Here is a 17,054-nt window from a genome sequence, read left to right on the forward strand (position 1 = left end):
CTGACTAAGAAGGAAAGACTGGTGCTTGGCAAAACGGTCGGTTCCTTTTCTTGATCCTGGCTTTCTTTCTCCCTCTCTCTTTTTCTTCTCTCTTCTCACCACCACTTTCAACTTCACATAACAGTTTCATCTATTGCCATCAGCTTTGGACTCTGCTCCATTGTCAAACTTCGCTGCTGAAGCTGTCGAATTTGCGTTCAAAGGTTTTTCAACCCAAAAATACTCTGGTTAGTACTGCACAGTTCGCCTGTCAGCTCTCTATCGTCAACCAAGCGTCACCAAGAGTCTGACCGTTCGCCTACTTCGCTTTTTTCCAGCAGAACCACACGTTGGTTTGTCTCTCTCCCCGCCAGAGAAAGCCACAGAAAGAAGATACCGAGAAGTTGTCTATGTATTCGTCCTGCGTCAGAGATTTCGACCACCACCTGCCGCTCAAGCTGCATACGTTTCGCTCTATATCGAAACCTTGTAGTTTCTACTCAAAGTCTTGTGGCTGAAACACCATAAAGGGCCGCCTTCTTCGCTATTCTAGTCGTTCTGCCTAGAAAACCGCCACCATTTCACCACCAACAAAATTTCGAGTGACTCGCGGCGTATGTCTTGTTTCTTGAAGATATCCTCCGTCCTGGTTCCCTCCACTTCTTATCTTGTCCGCCAACTTTCTGAGTCCGTCTGAAAAATCAAAAATATATTCCGTCTACAACCGTCACCATGGCTCCCAGTAACATCAACATTCGTCGTGATGTCACCGACCCTTTCTACCGTTACAAGATGGAGCCCTTGCATTCTAAAATTGAAGGCAAGGGAAACGGTATTAAGACTGTGGTCGTCAACCTGAACTCGGTTGCCCAGTCTTTGAGCCGTCCTCCTGCCTACGTCATCAAGTACTTTGGGTTTGAACTTGGTGCCCAAGCCAATGCTAAGCCCACTGATGACCGCTGGATTATCAACGGTGCCCATGATGCCAGAAAACTCCAAGACTATCTTGACGGATTCATTTCCAAGTTCGTTCTCTGCAAGAAATGCAAGAACCCCGAAACCGATGTCATCATCAAGGACGAGAAAATCATTTTGGACTGCAAGGCTTGTGGACAGCGCTCGGACGTCGATCCCCGCCTCAAGCTAAGCACCTTCATTGTCCGAAACAACACCTCAGGCAAGGGAGGGAAAAAGGACAAGGCTGCCAAAAAGGCTCGCCGTGAACGGAACAAGGAGAAGGACTCTGCAGCCAACGGAGAGAATGGTAGCCCAGGTGACAGCAACTCGGATAACGGCGATGAGAATGGCGATTTTGCTCTGGAAGCCCACAGCGATGATGAGCTTACTCGTGCTGCCCAGGATATTGAAGCTGATGACGGAGTTGAGGACGACAATTGGGCTGTCGACGTCTCGGAAGAAGCCGTGAAGGCTCGTGCCAAGGAACTTCCGGACGACCTGAAGCGTGCTCTTGCCCTTGACGATGGAGACGACGAGGGCGCCGAAGGCCCTTCAGTTTACGATGAACTGGGCGGCTGGATTATCAGCACTTCTGGTGAGAAGGGTGGGGTCTCGAAGGTCGAGGATGTGGAAATCTACTTGAAGGCCAAGGAGCTCGGCATCGAGTCCAAGCACAGGACCCTGGCCGTTCTTGCCCAGACCATATTCGATGAGAATATTGCCAAGCAAATTGAAGACCGCTCACTTATGCTTAAGAAGCTGATCACTTCTGAACGCCACGAGAAGGCCTTCCTTGGCGGTACCGAGCGCTTCGTAGGCAAGGAACACCCTGAGCTTATTTCCAAGGTTCCAGCCATCCTGCTCGGCTATTACCAGAATGATCTCATTTCGGAGGAAACCCTCAAGGCCTGGTGCTCGAAAGCCAGCAAGAAGTACGTGGACATTCAGACCAGCAAGAAGGTTCGCAAGGCTGCCGAGCCTTTCCTCCAATGGCTCGAGAGCGCCGAGAGTGAGGAAGAGAGCGAGGACGATGAGTAGATCATCGAACCCGCAGAAATTCCCATTGCTCAAGGAACTTTAGGTTTTGGTACTGCGACTTCTTTAGTTTCCAACTTCTGTCACTCGTTTAAGCTTGTTCGCCCAGACTGCCAGATTTGAATTGTTGTTTTGTCTATTCCAGAGCTACCTAGCTGAACAGAGTGACCTTTTTGGTCGTAATTTTAGCCCTGAATAGCAATCTCTGCTCTTTACCTTAACAATGACCTGGCCTTCCTTAACTTCAAGCAACGACTTTACAACTACGTAGACTCGCCTTTCGAAAGGCAATGTACTAGTTTTCACTCCACATCCAGTTGGTACTCCGTAGGTAAACACCATTACGTCACCAAAATAGCAGAGTATACTGTCATTCTGTCAAGGGGTTCGGACGACTGGAATGTAATACCATAACATTGTCCTATCTATGCCAGAAGACCATCTCCGCAAATTTCAGTTGGCCGCCGGCAAAACCCACCGATCTAAATGCTCCAGTAGAACTATCTGAAGGCCCATTTACTATTGAACCCTTCTTCTTAACCTTTAAATTGGCTTGAAATTGGGCGATCTGCTGTTGGAAGATGAACCAAGTCAAGTCTGCATTCCAGGTTTCCATGGCCTGGATGACCTTTTCAATAGAGTCGGCCTCCGTTTCTTCCGATTGAGTCGCGGACTTGTTATCCTCAGGGAACCGTGCTGGGCGAGAGAAATAGTATGCTGGTCCTGCATATCGAGCTATCCATTCCCCAAGGAGGTGGCAGATTCGATCACCCACGGATAATGGGAGACGCACATGGGAGATCAGGGTTAAAAATAGCGAGACCATGGCTCGCCAGAGCGAATGATGGGGCGTAAACGCGCGAGAGCCAGAAACTGACCCAGCCTTGGTAAGAGACAGAGACTTGATGAAGCCCAGAGGTGGTGTTTGCGTTGTGGCAGCGGGCACAATCGGCTGATCATCAGCCTCGGCGTTTTTAAGCAACTGTTGGGTTTGCCGGTCGATTACTTTGTCTGTATCCTGGCGTACTTTTTCCCAGGCACGATTGTATAGGCGCTCCCAACGTGGGAATTCCGTTTCGACTCGGGATGCCATAAAATCGCCGGCTGATTTGAACATGGTTTCTATAGTTTTGCAGGCTGTTGTTGTTACAAATATCTCCTCCCTGAAGTCAAGATCATCAGTTCCCTGCTTTGGGCGGTCTTGTGAGTTATCGTTGCCGGGTGTGTCGCCCCCTATTAGTGCGGTTGAAGCCGACTGCGCGCTCAAGGAAGAAGGGAAACTAATTCTTGAAACGACAGCCGGCCATAGATCGTTGATAAGTGGTAGGAGGCTATTTTCATGCGCAGCGAGGACGGGAATGATGTCTATAAGTATGGAAAGTAACGACCGACGAAGGTATGGCGACGGTGAAGAGAGGTGTGCGGGCAAGGACTTGACTATGTGAAGGAGAAGCGAGTGCGTTTTGCTCAAAGGTTTCTCGGCATCATCAGGCTCACGAGGTGGTGGCAGCGGCTCATCTGATTCAGCTTTGTTCAGTATATCTGACAGAGAATCGCCCTCAGCGGCATTCGCTTTGGCGCCTTCGCGCTCTTCGCTCCAAGGTCGGGTTGGATGAGTCAACCCTCCACTGTCAGCTGCTCTGGACTCGACATGTTCAAATCTTTTGGCTTTCTGATTGGCAATGTCTTTGGCAAGAGTAGCAATGCTTAACTCCCGATACTTTCTTTTGAGATGGTCACGAGCGTTTTCAGTACTACCATCTTCAAGAGCGAGAATCGATGGGTTCCTCGTGCCTTCATCCACAATTGCAGCCAGGGTTTTAAACATCAACTCGACGAGTCTTGGGTATCCGTGGTAGAGATCTAAGATTCCAAAAATAGAGTCCACTAGGTCATCCAGGTAAGGAATGAGTCGCGCACCGCATAATTTCACCATCATCAAGAGAACTTGGGGAGGGTAGGGTGATACATCGAAAGTATTCAATTTCAGAGCCACGGAGTTCACCAGGTAGTCGACGTTTTCGACAACCATGGTGCTGGTATCAGGGTAGCCACAGGCTCGAGTGAGAATATTGAGGCAAACCATTGCATGCTTTTGAAGGGCTTGATTTGTAGATGCGAGGAGTTGCAAAACCGGATACAATGCATCCATGAGTTCAGGCCGGAAAGCTTCCTTCAGCTCCTCGGCTTGAAGGGCAACAACTTCTAGGGTAAGCGCTTGCACTCGCCAATCGCCGGTGCTAGCAGATATTGGCTCGTTCAGAATTGGCAATGATATGTAATATAGCTCTTCAATCATATTAGCCCTAGTCGAATGGGGACGTGCGGGCTCGAGGTGATCTATTGAAATGAATTCATCAAAGCCGCTCATAAACTGCGGTGTATTCTTGAGGAAAGTTGTCGCGAGCCATAACGGCGCGATGGTTGAGTTTCCCTGCTCATGATTGATACGGTTGACAATCAACCGTGTGATGTCACTAGCAGAGCTAGAGAGGTTGAGCCTCGCAATCATGCTCTGAAGGTCTTTCAGAGTCTGCTGTTGGCTTCTATGGTCTAACAGGACCGGTGAGAACATAGAAGACTCTTTTTCAGGGCCAAGAACCTCTACCGTTTGGTTTGTCGGCTCTGGATTGAGTGGCTGAAGCGCACTGGTCGCATGATTGACGATGACAGCAACGCTGTCACATAGTCCGGTTGTCAAGTTATTGGTAAGTAGATCAGACCCAGACTGGATTTCAGATAGAGCCTGGAAAGCAGTGGTAATTTGCTTTATGGCCCATTGTTTGGCTGTTTCGTCATTGCTCTGCATTGTCCGCGGAAATGCGGTAAGCCAGGTGTGCAGGGATTCTTTGAGACTATCCAGCACCACGGGATAGGTAGTAGCCAGATGTTTTAGTGACGAATATGCGTTATTTGGTGTCTGCTCTTCGTCTAAATCCGATAGAACAATGATGGTTTCAACGAGCACGGGTATTGAATCCTGCAACGTGGTCCGGCAGTCCTCTACAACCATAATGCACAGGCCCAATAGTCCCTCTTGAACCTCCTCCCGGCCATGACGCCTTAGTTGTATGACTTGGGTCAAAGCGAGTTTGATTTGTGTAGTTGTAGCCTTCAACCAAGACTCGTCAAGCACTAATCTTTCATCAGCCTGCTTGGGCTGAGTGGTCTTTGCCGGTAATTGTGCGTTAGCTTGGTCGTTGAGAACCGCTTTCAACATATCGGCGAGTATATTTAAGCATATAGTAATCATTTTATATGATCGCCTAGTTTGAGTTGTCGGTTTCAGCACTTTTGCTAGCGCCGAGACGGTCCGGGGCATTATACTCGCGAGCACAACACGATCAGTAACGCGCCGATAGAGTGCTTGGAGCGCCTTTGCGGCAGAAATACAAAGCTCATCGGATTTATCACTCCCAATCCCTTCAAGCAAAAGATACACTGTCTGATCAACAACCGTAGCAGTGCCAATCTCATGGTAAATCGTCTGCTCCGCTACGGGCCCAGACAGCACATCAAATATGGCAAAGAGGCAGTCAAATGCCGCGATTTCCAGTTCGATAGAGGATTTTGCAGACTTGTCTCCATTTGTACTTCCCGGTGCGCCACCCGCAATCAATGTCAGTAAAATGACCAACTGCTTCCCCATCTGGGGAGACAGTCGTGCCTTCCATCCCTCCTTAACGAGTAACCGGAGGCAGTTTACTGCCAGCTCCAGAACATTAACCGGCGTCCTCTTGGATTCATTGAAAATGTGTGCCAATGGGAAGAACGCATATTCGGCTAGCTTTTCATCCAAAGCATGCTTGCCAGCGAGTTCATCCAAAACATTGTACACTGAGCGAAGTGTCTTGAGGACATCATTGGGGCTAGCTTGGTGCCCACGAAATTTCAGACCAATAGAACTTAATTCGACACATGGTTCGCGGAGCTTATATTCGAATCAGCCTGCTGACCTACAAGACATGCAGATTAAACGAAAAATACCTTTCTAAAAGCTTCCTGTCTGGAGCTATCCATTTGGCCTATGGGTGTGCGGTGCGGCAAGGATGAAGCAGCCGGTCCCTGTCCATTTGGTCAAAAACAATAAAGTATCGAAATTCCACCACACAAGGCTCAGTAGAGTAGCTGTAAGCTACACAGGTTTTGATGACAGAAGTGAATGGATAAATGAGAACTTGGCCCATGATCCATGCCATCTCATTGGCTCTCCGCCTTCGCCCGCATTTTCTGCCATATTTATATGGCGGTGAGTTCCTGTTTGCTCTATTTGTCTCGTATTCTTATCGATAATGGCACACGTGATTGGGAGGAGGCTCGCGTTTCGTCGCGTTGACAAGGCGTCTGCCGCCTACTCCAGCCTGGCAGGCAGTCATCCCATTCTCAATTCTCAAACCCCAGCATGCCTGCTTGCGCCGCTGTATTTAACCTGCAGAGTCAGACTTCGTGACCGTTTCATGCTTCTCCTTCGTCATTTCGCAGTTGCCATTGCCGACTTGTCCATGATCCAAACCCCAATTCGCAACAAAGCTTCAATTGCTGCTCTGTGTGCTTGCCCTAATCTCTGTGTCGCCTCTCCTCTCCAGGGCATACAGTTACGAAGTAGTTCTCATTACTTACGGCGCCCAATTAAACGTATCAATCCTACCTTTAATTCATTTCGACCCCTCACTTCGAAAATGCCCGATCCCAAGGAAGGGAAGCAGGCAACACTGGGGTACGTTAAAGCTTCCCAATTGACACTCGGGTGCGACTTGCAAGACTATATCCTGAACCTACTATGTTTCTCTATCTCCTTTCAACGTACTTACTTGCACATACAGGAAGTTTTTTGGGTCAAATTCCGACGCACCCAAAAAGCAGACAACGCTTAGTTTTGGCGGCAATCGAAACAAGCCAGGTTCATCCACCAGCAACCCGAAGAAGGATACCTCACCTGAGGTTCAAAATGGGACAAGTGACAAGGATGTCAATATGACAGAGGATTCTGAGGCGAAGCCTGAGGAGGTGGCCCAGGATGGCGAGGGTGCGAACCAGAGTTCCCATAAAAGACACAAGAGCGAGGAATCAAGCGATAGCGAAGAGAGCGATGATGTACAGCCTAATCATAAGAGACGGCGGACCACGTCAGACAAACCCAGCGCGGCTAAAGCAGAGTCCAAACCAGCTCCCAAGGGCTCGAAAGAGCGCAAAGTGGCCAAACCAGCTCCTACACCAAAAGTTGTTGAAACGGCGTCTGGAGAGGCAATTCCAGAGGACCCTGATGTCTCGGAGGCCGAGGTAGGACTGTCTGCCAGTGAGGATGAGGCGGAAGAGAAGCCCGAGCTGAAGAAGAAAGAGATTGAGAAGGTCCAAGCCACTCTAAAAGGAAGCGGGAACGATCCATACCCTGATTGGAAAGCAGGTGAACCGGTCCCATACGCTGCATTATGCACAACATTCTCTCTGATCGAAATGACGACGAAACGACTTCAAATCCTTGCCCACTGCTCGCTTTTCCTCCGACAAGTCCTTCGTCTAACTCCCCGAGATTTCCTTCCCACAGTGCAACTCATGATCAACAAACTTGCCGCAGACTATGCTGGAATCGAGTTAGGAATCGGTGAGTCTCTGATCATGAAGGCTATTGGTGAGAGCACAGGCCGTAGCCTGGCTGTTATCAAGGCGGATCAGCATGAAATAGGAGACCTAGGGTTGGTTGCAGCCAAGAGCAGATCAAATCAGCCCACAATGTTCAAACCAAAGGCGTTGACGGTACGAGGGGTTCATGAAGGGCTACTCGGTATTGCAAAGGTTCAAGGCCACGGCTCCCAGGACAAGAAAATATCCGGGATCAAAAAGCTGCTATCTGCTGCAGACACAGCGACTACAGGGAAAGGAAGCAAGGGAATCGACATTAACAAAGATAAGGGCGGTCCAAGCGAAGCCAAATATATCGTGCGGTTCCTGGAAGGCAAGTTACGACTCGGATTAGCAGAAAAGACGGTACTCGTTGCCCTTGCTCAGGCTGTTGTTGCTCACGAGTCTGCCTTAAAGGGCGAGAAAGCCCCATCCGCTGATAAACTGGCCGAGGGTGAAGCAATTCTGAAAACGGTGTACAGCGAATTACCTGCCTACGAAGTAATAGTTCCCGCCATGCTCGAGCATGGGCTGTCCAACCTGCATGAACACTGCAAGCTGCAACCAGGAATCCCGATCAAACCTATGCTTGCTAAACCAACTAAGTCCATCACCGAAGTTCTAGATCGATTTGAAGGCAAAGAATTCACATGCGAGTATAAATACGACGGCGAGAGAGCTCAGATCCATTATGTTGCGCCTGATCAAACGAAGAACTTCCCCGGTGCCGAACTCACATTGAAGGGAGACAGCGCTGGGCTTTCCTCTATCTTCTCTCGTAACTCCGAGGACCTATCGAAGAAATATCCCGATGTCCTGGCTAAGCTCAGCACATGGATTAAGCCCGGTGTGAAGAGCTTTGTGTTGGACTGCGAGACAGTCGCCTGGGATGTGGAGACCAAGAAGGTTCTCCCTTTCCAACAGCTAATGACTCGAAAGAGGAAAGACGTCAAAGCAGAAGACGTCAAGGTCAAAGTTTGTGTGTTTGCATTTGATCTCCTTTTCCTAGATGGAGAGGTATGTCAACCGTCCACACTATTACTCTTAATTCATAATACTTACACAGAATAGCCGACGGTGAAGAAGTCACTACGAGAGCGCCGTGAGCTCCTACATGAGTCATTCCAATTGACCGAAGGCGAATTCCAATTCGCCCAATACGGAAACACGAACGACCTAGATCAAATCCAAAACCTCCTCGACGAGAGTGTCAAAGCCTCTTGTGAAGGTTTGATGGTAAAAATGCTTGATACAGAAGAGAGCGGCTACGAGCCAAGCAAACGAAGCCGAAACTGGCTCAAGGTACGCTTCCTGATAACACCCAAGGCTCAAAGTAAAAGAAACTAACAGTTCCCCCTCAGGTAAAAAAGGACTACCTCGCGGGGGTCGGCGACTCTCTCGACCTCGTCGTCCTCGGTGCCTACTACGGCCGCGGAAAACGCACATCCGTCTACGGCGCCTTCCTCCTAGCCGCCTACAATCCTAACACCCAAGTATACGAATCAATTTGCAACATCGGCACTGGCTTCTCCGAAACCGTCCTCGAAGAGCTCCACGAAACCCTCTCCCCACTGACAATCGACCGCGCCAAACCCTTCTACTTACATTCCACGGTACCCAAAGACCAACCAGACGTCTGGTTCGAGCCCCGTCTCGTCTGGGAAGTCAAAACCGCAGATCTAACCCTTAGTCCCCGGTACAAGGCTGCAGCGGACGAGTTCGTTGGCACAACAGGTGGTAGTGGGAAGGGCGTATCCTTGCGGTTCCCCAGATTCATTAAGTCGAGGGATGACAAGAAGCCCGAGCAAGCGACTACCACCAAAGCTGTCGCGGAGATGTATAGAAAACAAGAAGCTGTGACGAAGGAGAGCTCAGGCAAGGGAGTAGATGATGACTTTGAGTACTAAATTTTCTTATCCCCCCAGCTATGGCTTTTCATTTTGAGGTATAGACATGTTGTGGTCTTCCTTGTTATCCAGCTCGGTTGAAATATTTGTTTAGGGTATGTCCAGGCGTCTATTGTGACTGTACATTTAGTGAGAAGTATCTTGTAACTATTCGGAAAGGGCACTTTTTTTCAGGAGCTGTGTTTAAACAGAATTCATTGACAGTCATGCTCATCGTTCCTGTAAGCACTATATAACTATATGCAGTGTTATACAACTCACCCACAGAATAAAGAAAGATAAACAAGAAATGGGGAAGCAAAACGCCTCTCTAACAGCATATACCACATTTACAAATATACGATGAACATCACAAATCATCACGGCCAGGTATAGGAGCGCCAGGGTTACCATCCTTTCTTGTAAACCCAGCTTGCCGAACCCGCAGTCCGAAGTTAACCAACATGATCACAACCAAACCAAGACCCACAACCGTCGGGCCCCATTTCTCGTAGTAAACGCGCTTTACATCTCGCCGCTTGCGGATCTTGTCGACTCGCCAAATGTACAGCATGAGACTGTAAACAAGGGCAATAGCAGCAAGGACAGTGAATGCCCATGAGCACGCGAATGTAATGTAGTCGTCACCGAAGTTCAGGAGGGTAGCGGCAATGGTTCCCAGCAGGATAGAGAACTCCAACCACGAGAGGAACGTTCTCTCAGCAGCAAAGTAGACTTTGGGCTCAACGCGGATGGGCACATGGATACCTAAGATATGTCAGAATTATCCAACTTGTAAAAGGGGGCATCTGATACACTTACGTTTTCCTTTGGGGGCCTCGAACCTCTTAATGGTTCGCCTATTTCCAATGACAGCAATACCGTTTTGTTGAGGTTCAGGCATGCTTGTCGGCATCGGCCTGGGGATGAGCGCTTTGAGCAAGTTGACCGTCCCAGTCGTAACCCTGTGGGTATAATACTTGGCCAGCTGCTCATAGTAATATCTACCGCCAACTCGTCGGGCTTCTTCCAGCTCGTCGGAGTCGACAGATTCTTCATCGGAGTCGTAAAGCGGATAATCTTCGTCCCCGGGCAGAGGCTGGGCAGCAATGCGTTCCTCAATATCTAGTGCATTACCGTCAGTATCCGCGAAGAGCGCGGGGTGTTCTTCTGCGCCATGGACTGCACGGTTGGAACGATCCCGTGGCCTTCCATTTCTGGCTTCTTGCTCTTCGTCGAGCATATCCTCATCTGACTCTTCGTCATCTTCTGGAGTCTCGTTCGCGGACAAAGAGGTGCTTGTCAGCGGGCGCTGAATACCAAAGTGGCGCGACGCGGGTTTACGGATGTCAACATCCATTTGCGGCATCCAGAATGGCAGCAGGTGGATCCTTTCGGGGAACATGGATGCAGTTCCATGAATAAATTTACTGTATTTCGGCACTGCTTCCACCAGATGGCTTGCCGTTAAATCTCGAATCCACTTCGGCGGTTCCTGACCCGCTTGTGTCTGAAGCTTAACTTCCAAAACCGCATAAGGGAAGCGTTCAACGTCCTCGGGGGGCAATTGGGAAAATGGCCAATCAACCCCGATATCCATCCTACGCCAGTTGTTGCCTGCTCTCCGGCGTCCATCAAGGTTATCCTCTCGAGTCATAGTCAGCTCTGTGTCGAGCGAGATACGAACTCTAGCGTCTCCGGGAAGTTGAAAGGCAGTTCGGTGGTAAAAGGTTCTGGTGACCGGAACCAGCCTACGTGTGATGACACGATACTGGATCTCCCGGGCCAACTGTTCGTAATCAGCGATTTCAGCCTCGCTCTTTTTCTTATCCTTCCGCATCTTCTCGAATATTTTATCCACCGTCAGCTTGCCAGAGAGATAGTCATTCACGTTCTTCTCCTTAATCGAGAAACGTGCCTTGACCGACTTCTCTCCAGTCCAGTCCTCACGATGAGTTTTCCGCTCGACGAAAATTTGGTCACTGCCCATGCCGCCATACCACCGTAGTCGAATAGCCTCGGCTCCCTCCGTTTTCTTGAGACGCCCTTGGTAAAGTTCCCAGGTTTCTGGGTTGTCATAATAAATAGACGAAATAGCAGTGTCTTCTTCCTCAAACTCTTTGCTCGGATTAAAGACAAGGACAGGAAGATGCTACGATGTGTCAGCATACATCATTCATGAAGAAAGAAAGCAGCATACCTTGAGGATAATCAACTTCAGCTCCGTGATGTTATCAGGGTGTACCCAGTATTTGGTAGTTTGGCGAACGAAATTTTGTTGGGAGCCGCCAGCCGCAGAGTCTCCTGTGATGGGATTTCCTTTGGTTCGAACCAGGTCATATAGCTTGGATAGCTTAACTACGAATGCATCGTAGTTGTCTTTGAAGAAAGGCTTGGCGTTTAATCGGGCAGCAAAGACGGGCTTGAGGTACCATTGGGTTTCTTTCTGTATTCAGTTGTTAGCTTGTCAACTCCCCCACCACGCAACTGGGTACAAGTCACGAAGGTGTACGAGGTGCATACATCGTGCTTCTTGATGATCTTTTGGAACCCTGTATAGTTCAACTGAGTGAATTTTGCAAGATCGTGGACATCGGCGATGATATCACTCAAAACCTGCTCCAGCATAAGAAACTCCTCGTCCGACGGAGGACCTCGGCTCGAACGGCCCGTTCCTCGCGCATCTATGCTGCTGTTTAAGCGGGATACAACATTATCAACATCCTTGTCGCTTTCCTGGATCCTTCGCACGATCTCTTCGCTCTTGAGTTTCTGGAAGTTGAAGACCTTGTCGAGCTCGGATTCGAGCAGAGTCACGAAATGGCGCTCATCATCCTCTGTCCATGCTTTCCGGTCGGGCTTGGTATTATCGGGAGTAGGCTCGGTAACGTAACCAGTCTTGAGGGCTTTTTTCAGACCGTCATAATTGATGTAGTACCAGTAGTACTCTTTGATCATTGACGAGTGGAGATGCTCGCCAAACCTAAGGAGCAACGATTATTATCAGCAAAGTCAAGGCGGCAAAACTCGCAGGAATTCTGCCTCTTACCTCATCGTAACGACCTACAGCAGAGCGCAGGAACAGCGCCCGGTCGGACGAACTAATCAAAGCCGTAGACGGAGAGTTGCAGCAAGATCGGCAATTGGGACCAAATGGCGGTCGGGATTGGCAAAGAATAGAGAGGAGATGCAGAGGAGGAGGTGCGAAGAATTGAAGAAATAAACTACAACTTGGATCAGGACAATAGACTTGGCTGCAAGTGGCGGGGGTTGTCAATGTTGCACCGTCAAAGTCCCAGTCCCTCTGGTCTCGGTTCTGTCAGAGCTCTGGAGGGTGGGAACAGAGCTCGCGACCTGAGTGGGACTAGTGCCGGCCTAACACCGAACACGTGCCTCTCACATACATTCCCAGTTCTCAGAGAACCTGGGACGGCTGACTGAGAGGCTGAGAGCTCTTTCTCAATTAAAAGCAAGATCCTTGGCTTTCTTGGACGATCGATCTCTTCCTTACAGGATGTCACCTCAAGCGATACCACAGACTCACAGCAGGTCGGATGACTCCAGCTTGTCAAGCCTAGCCGGAACTGCCTGGCCCACTATCCAGACAGGTCGGAACAACTGCTCCGGTCGATAGCGTGGACGATGGAGCTTATCGCGAGCGGAGGAGCTTTCCACACGGCTGAACATGCACGCGAGAATCATTCTGAGCCACTCGATTGAGCAGGTGCTCACTTAGCTCGCTTTAGCTTTCTAAGCCAATATGATGAAACGCGCTATCAATAAAACCCATGACATCTAAGAAATACTTGATTCCTCTCTCAGGCGCAGATGACATTATTCATCCAGGCGTTGAAAAGAAATAATGTTCTGTGATTCGTGCAGCACATGTAACGCGGCTCATCCGATCCCACCATATATATGGAATCAGAACCTCTCGGAGTTTCTAGCTTATATAGACATAATATTTAATGTTTGTCATGAACTAGCCCGGCTAGCTCAATCGGTAGAGCGTGAGACTCTTAATCTCAAGGCTGCGGGTTCGAGCCCCGCGTTGGGCTTTCTTTTTTGTTGTTTTCTCTCAATCTAACTGCAACAGGCACCTATTTTGCTTGGTTTTCAGGATGTCTAATAGGCATCCATTCTCTCTAGTGTTGCTAACAAAGTATTTTGTTTGTCCTTTTGTTCGCCCCATATTTCGCCCTAGATTGCTAGTGGTCGACAATTCAGTCTGAGAGGGGGGCATGCAGATCTCAACCCAGGTATACATATATATATATCTCCAAAGCAAACTCAATCTCGCGCGTGTGTATTATCTTTATGTATTTCTAGCTTTCAGTCTTTGCTTACTCCCGAAAGCAAGTCCTGCAAAATTTCTCGCGCCTTTCTGATATCCCTTGGGGCTTCGTTCTCCCAGTACTGCAAGGTGTTTATAGTGAGCCGAACAGATGTCTCCCATCCATCTGGTGCCAAGTTTCTCTTCGCCGCTGCATATATGGACAGGGCGCAGATCGTGCTCAAGCGCAGAGTATACCACGTTCCATGATGGCGATGCCGAAGCGATATCGATTCAATAAGTTGCCTGCTGCAATAAAGTGCCTGGGATATGAAGAGCCGTAAAACTGACCGCTGGTCGGGGTCGGGGTCGTGGGCGTGATCATCCGCCGCCGGTACGCTGTGGACCATGTAAAATAGAAAAGGGCGGCAGACCAGGGCTCTGATCTCCAGGCACCGTACGCGGGGCATATATGGTAGCTCCTCCTGGGGAATTTGTGCTTGGGTTTCTTGGCCGTCTTCATGGTATCGGACGAGGTGTGGGAGGCATTCGTACCATTGATCGAGCTGGCGCAGGAGCTCGGTTGCAACTTGGATCTTGGACGGGGTGTTGAGATCCATCCATGCGTCGTGATTTTCGAAGTAGTAGCAGCTAAGTACTCGATTGCCTATGCGACGCAAAGCGATCTCGGATAGGTAATAGAACCAGCTTTGCTATCTGAGAATGCACAAGGCGTCATCTCTACTTTGAGAGGCGGCCGATGATGCTGACGCTGGTGCTGGTGCTGGCCTGTATGCTGTACTATCGTCAGTGGTAGTTAACGGGGAGCCAACACTGCTGAGGTCTGGTGGAGACGGGAAAGTATGCAGATGACGAAGGATGCCGACCCCCGATTGGGGCAGATCGATTTCGGACAGAATCTCGCTTCAAAAAGGTGTTAGAAACGTCTTTATTTTGCGAATTGTCTGCCACATACCATTCAGACTTGAAGCAACTCCAGAATAACCGCTGCTCGGCTCGGGAGTCAGAAGCGGACCTGATGGAAGCAGTCACAGATCTAAAATAGATCTGAAAGGTCATGGACGCCTGATGGAAATTCTGAAAGGCCTCCAGTGGCTTAAAGCAATACATCAAAAAGATGCCAGTTAGGAAATGATACTGGATGGCTAGCATGGACTGGCTCAACAATCCGATTCGTTTCCTGGCCAGCATAAAATAAGCTTCTGCTTCCTCCAGAACACGCTGGCGAGGAGGCGAGGTTGAAGTGCTGGTGTCTTCTGAATTTAGTATAATATCCTTGGACACACCTTCAAAGGGTGTGGCGACGATTCCAAGTGCACAAGCAAGAAGCTGAGCAAAACATAGGTAAACCGTCAGATGACATCCGGATATGCAACAGAGGAGGAGATTGTCACATACAACGAGGCATGATGGCCCGTCCCAGCCCAACCCATCTTCAACAACGCCATAGGCCTTACGCCTCAATACATCTTCGTCCAGGATTGGGTTTTTGATGTGAACTAGGAATATGAATTGCTCTATCAAACTCAGCACGTCATCCTCTTGGTACCCATAAGGATCAATGTGGTCCCAAAATACATTAAAATTAAATAGGTATGATGGCATTTATCTTTCGGTGAAGTCCGATACTCCCCGGCTGCGGCTCCAGCTGATTTCCTAGCTAGACTGGCCCACAAGGGTCAAGTTCTGTTGCATTGAATAGGTAGGAGTAGAGAAGTTAAATTTGTGATATAAAATTGCCAGAAGGATCTCATTCTCATACTCACCATCATTTCCTTTCAATTGCCTCTTAGCAGGTCTCTCGATCCTTTTCACAGCTTCCCCAAAATGCCATCTGTTCCCGAGCCTGTTCCTGGGCTACGATGGGGGATTGTCGGTAGGTAATAGCCATTTCAACGCAAATTCATCTTCTCTAATCCCTGTTCTGCTAGCTACCGGAATGATCGCGTCCTGGTTCGTGAGCGACCTCGTTCTCCCTCGTTCCAACCCTTGCGCAACCCACACAATCAAGGCAGTCGGCTCCAGCAACACAGCCAAAGCAAAGAAATTTGTACAAGCCTACATCCCATCCACCACACAGTCAGATGTCTCATGTTACGGGTCCTATGAAGAGGTCTACAACGACCCAAACGTAAACATCGTCTACATCGCCACCCCGCACGCATTCCACAAACAAAACTGCCTAGACGCCATTAACGCCGGAAAGCATGTCCTCTGCGAGAAGCCATTCACGATAAATGCGCGAGAAGCAACCGCCGTAATCGACGCAGCGCGAGAGAAAAGTGTCTTTGTGATGGAGGGCATGTGGTCGCGATTCTTCCCCATTGTAGCCAAGCTGCAGGAATTACTTTTCAAACAGAAAATCATCGGCGATATCAACCGGACTTTTGTCGATTTCTCTCTCGATATGCCGCTGGATGAGCTCCCGGCTACGTCGAGACGCGGGACCTCAGCCTCGGCGCGGGGTCGTTGCTGGATATTGGGACATACTCCCTAACCTGGGCTCTTTTGACTTTGGAGTCTTCACCTGGAGGTTCTCAGGTGCAGCGACCCAAGGTTAGCGCGTCACAGACATTGGTACAAGGGGTAGACGTTAGTACTTCTGCCCTGTTGTACTATGCAGACACTGGTCGCCATGGTCTCATCTCCTCCTCTTTGCTATACAAGACCGACGATGTCTTCGCAAAAGTGGAGGGGAGTAAAGGGACACTGTTTCTTAAGGGCGACACCGCCTCCATGCCTGATACAATAATTGTGTCCTTGAAGCCAGAGAATGCGCAAAAGGACATGGGAGACAAGAAGCCAGCAGCCAGTAACGCGCAGGATAAGCGGGAGCTACTGTTCAAGTTCGATGAGCTGTATGGGGGGAAAGGCTTCTATCATGAGGCCGATGCAACTGCGTTGGACATCGCTGCTGGGCACAAGGAAAGTAAAACCATGCCTTTGGGTGAGACGCTGAGAGTGATGCGGATTTTAGATGAGATTAGGGCCCAGGGGGGTGCTAAGTTCCCTCAAGATGACTAGAAGGGTATTTGTATCTATATCCATCCTAGGGGCCGAATACAACCTTAAGGTGATTATTTCACTTGTTTAATATTTATTATAATATTCGGAAAACATTCAAATAGCGAAGGAACGGTAATGATTATTCCTGGTCTGTCTATCGCCATAGCAGTCGCAGACTTTCGCTTGAGTGTGAATTAGGGCTTCTTAGTGCAAAGCATATCTACAAATGCAAATCCATGTATAATGATTAATACAGACCAGGGTAATCAATAGTTACT

At 49.1% G+C, this 17,054-nt stretch overlaps 6 protein-coding genes and 1 non-coding gene across 7 annotated transcripts; 4 read left to right on the plus strand and 3 right to left on the minus strand.

Annotated features, from left to right (window-relative positions):
• Positions 1 to 711: 711 nt before the first annotated feature.
• On the plus strand, positions 712 to 1,974 carry ASPVEDRAFT_130368 (translation initiation factor eIF5; the record flags this gene model as incomplete). Its single annotated transcript, XM_040806717.1, has 1 exon — positions 712 to 1,974. One exon carries the CDS (start codon positions 712 to 714, stop codon positions 1,972 to 1,974), a length of 1,263 nt encoding a protein of 420 aa, XP_040667127.1.
• A 418-nt stretch (positions 1,975 to 2,392) lies between these two features.
• On the minus strand, positions 2,393 to 5,991 carry ASPVEDRAFT_52315 (uncharacterized protein; the record flags this gene model as incomplete). Its single annotated transcript, XM_040814620.1, has 2 exons — positions 2,393 to 5,902; positions 5,959 to 5,991. 2 exons carry the CDS (start codon positions 5,989 to 5,991, stop codon positions 2,393 to 2,395), a joined length of 3,543 nt encoding a protein of 1,180 aa, XP_040667128.1.
• Positions 5,992 to 6,650: 659 nt separating this feature from the next.
• ASPVEDRAFT_130953 (DNA ligase (ATP) CDC9) lies at positions 6,651 to 9,497 on the plus strand (the record flags this gene model as incomplete). The annotated part of the gene is made up of 4 exons (XM_040806771.1): positions 6,651 to 6,718; positions 6,795 to 8,607; positions 8,662 to 8,892; positions 8,952 to 9,497. The coding sequence occupies 4 exons, from the start codon at positions 6,651 to 6,653 to the stop codon at positions 9,495 to 9,497; spliced, it is 2,658 nt and encodes an 885-aa protein (XP_040667129.1).
• Positions 9,498 to 9,846: 349 nt separating this feature from the next.
• vtc4 (putative vacuolar transporter chaperone (Vtc4)) lies at positions 9,847 to 12,530 on the minus strand (the record flags this gene model as incomplete). The annotated part of the gene is made up of 5 exons (XM_040817279.1): positions 9,847 to 10,244; positions 10,299 to 11,628; positions 11,677 to 11,922; positions 12,000 to 12,459; positions 12,526 to 12,530. The coding sequence occupies 5 exons, from the start codon at positions 12,528 to 12,530 to the stop codon at positions 9,847 to 9,849; spliced, it is 2,439 nt and encodes an 812-aa protein (XP_040667130.1).
• A 931-nt stretch (positions 12,531 to 13,461) lies between these two features.
• ASPVEDRAFT_t67 lies at positions 13,462 to 13,534 on the plus strand. Its single transcript has one exon. It is a non-coding gene; the product is annotated as a tRNA-Lys (tRNA).
• A 12-nt stretch (positions 13,535 to 13,546) lies between these two features.
• On the minus strand, positions 13,547 to 15,375 carry ASPVEDRAFT_71446 (fungal specific transcription factor domain-containing protein; the record flags this gene model as incomplete). Its single annotated transcript, XM_040816120.1, has 4 exons — positions 13,547 to 14,416; positions 14,495 to 14,673; positions 14,726 to 15,099; positions 15,169 to 15,375. The coding sequence occupies 4 exons, from the start codon at positions 15,373 to 15,375 to the stop codon at positions 13,809 to 13,811; spliced, it is 1,368 nt and encodes a 455-aa protein (XP_040667131.1). The 3' UTR covers positions 13,547 to 13,808.
• On the plus strand, positions 15,247 to 16,794 carry ASPVEDRAFT_61779 (Gfo/Idh/MocA family protein; the record flags this gene model as incomplete). Its single annotated transcript, XM_040815583.1, has 4 exons — positions 15,247 to 15,363; positions 15,435 to 15,646; positions 15,702 to 16,203; positions 16,224 to 16,794. The coding sequence occupies exons 2-4, from the start codon at positions 15,598 to 15,600 to the stop codon at positions 16,792 to 16,794; spliced, it is 1,122 nt and encodes a 373-aa protein (XP_040667132.1). The 5' UTR covers positions 15,247 to 15,363; positions 15,435 to 15,597.
• Positions 16,795 to 17,054: the final 260 nt, after the last annotated feature.

This window comes from Aspergillus versicolor (genome assembly GCF_001890125.1).
Source record: "Aspergillus versicolor CBS 583.65 unplaced genomic scaffold ASPVEscaffold_4, whole genome shotgun sequence".
In the NCBI taxonomy this organism is placed as follows: domain Eukaryota; kingdom Fungi; phylum Ascomycota; class Eurotiomycetes; order Eurotiales; family Aspergillaceae; genus Aspergillus; species Aspergillus versicolor.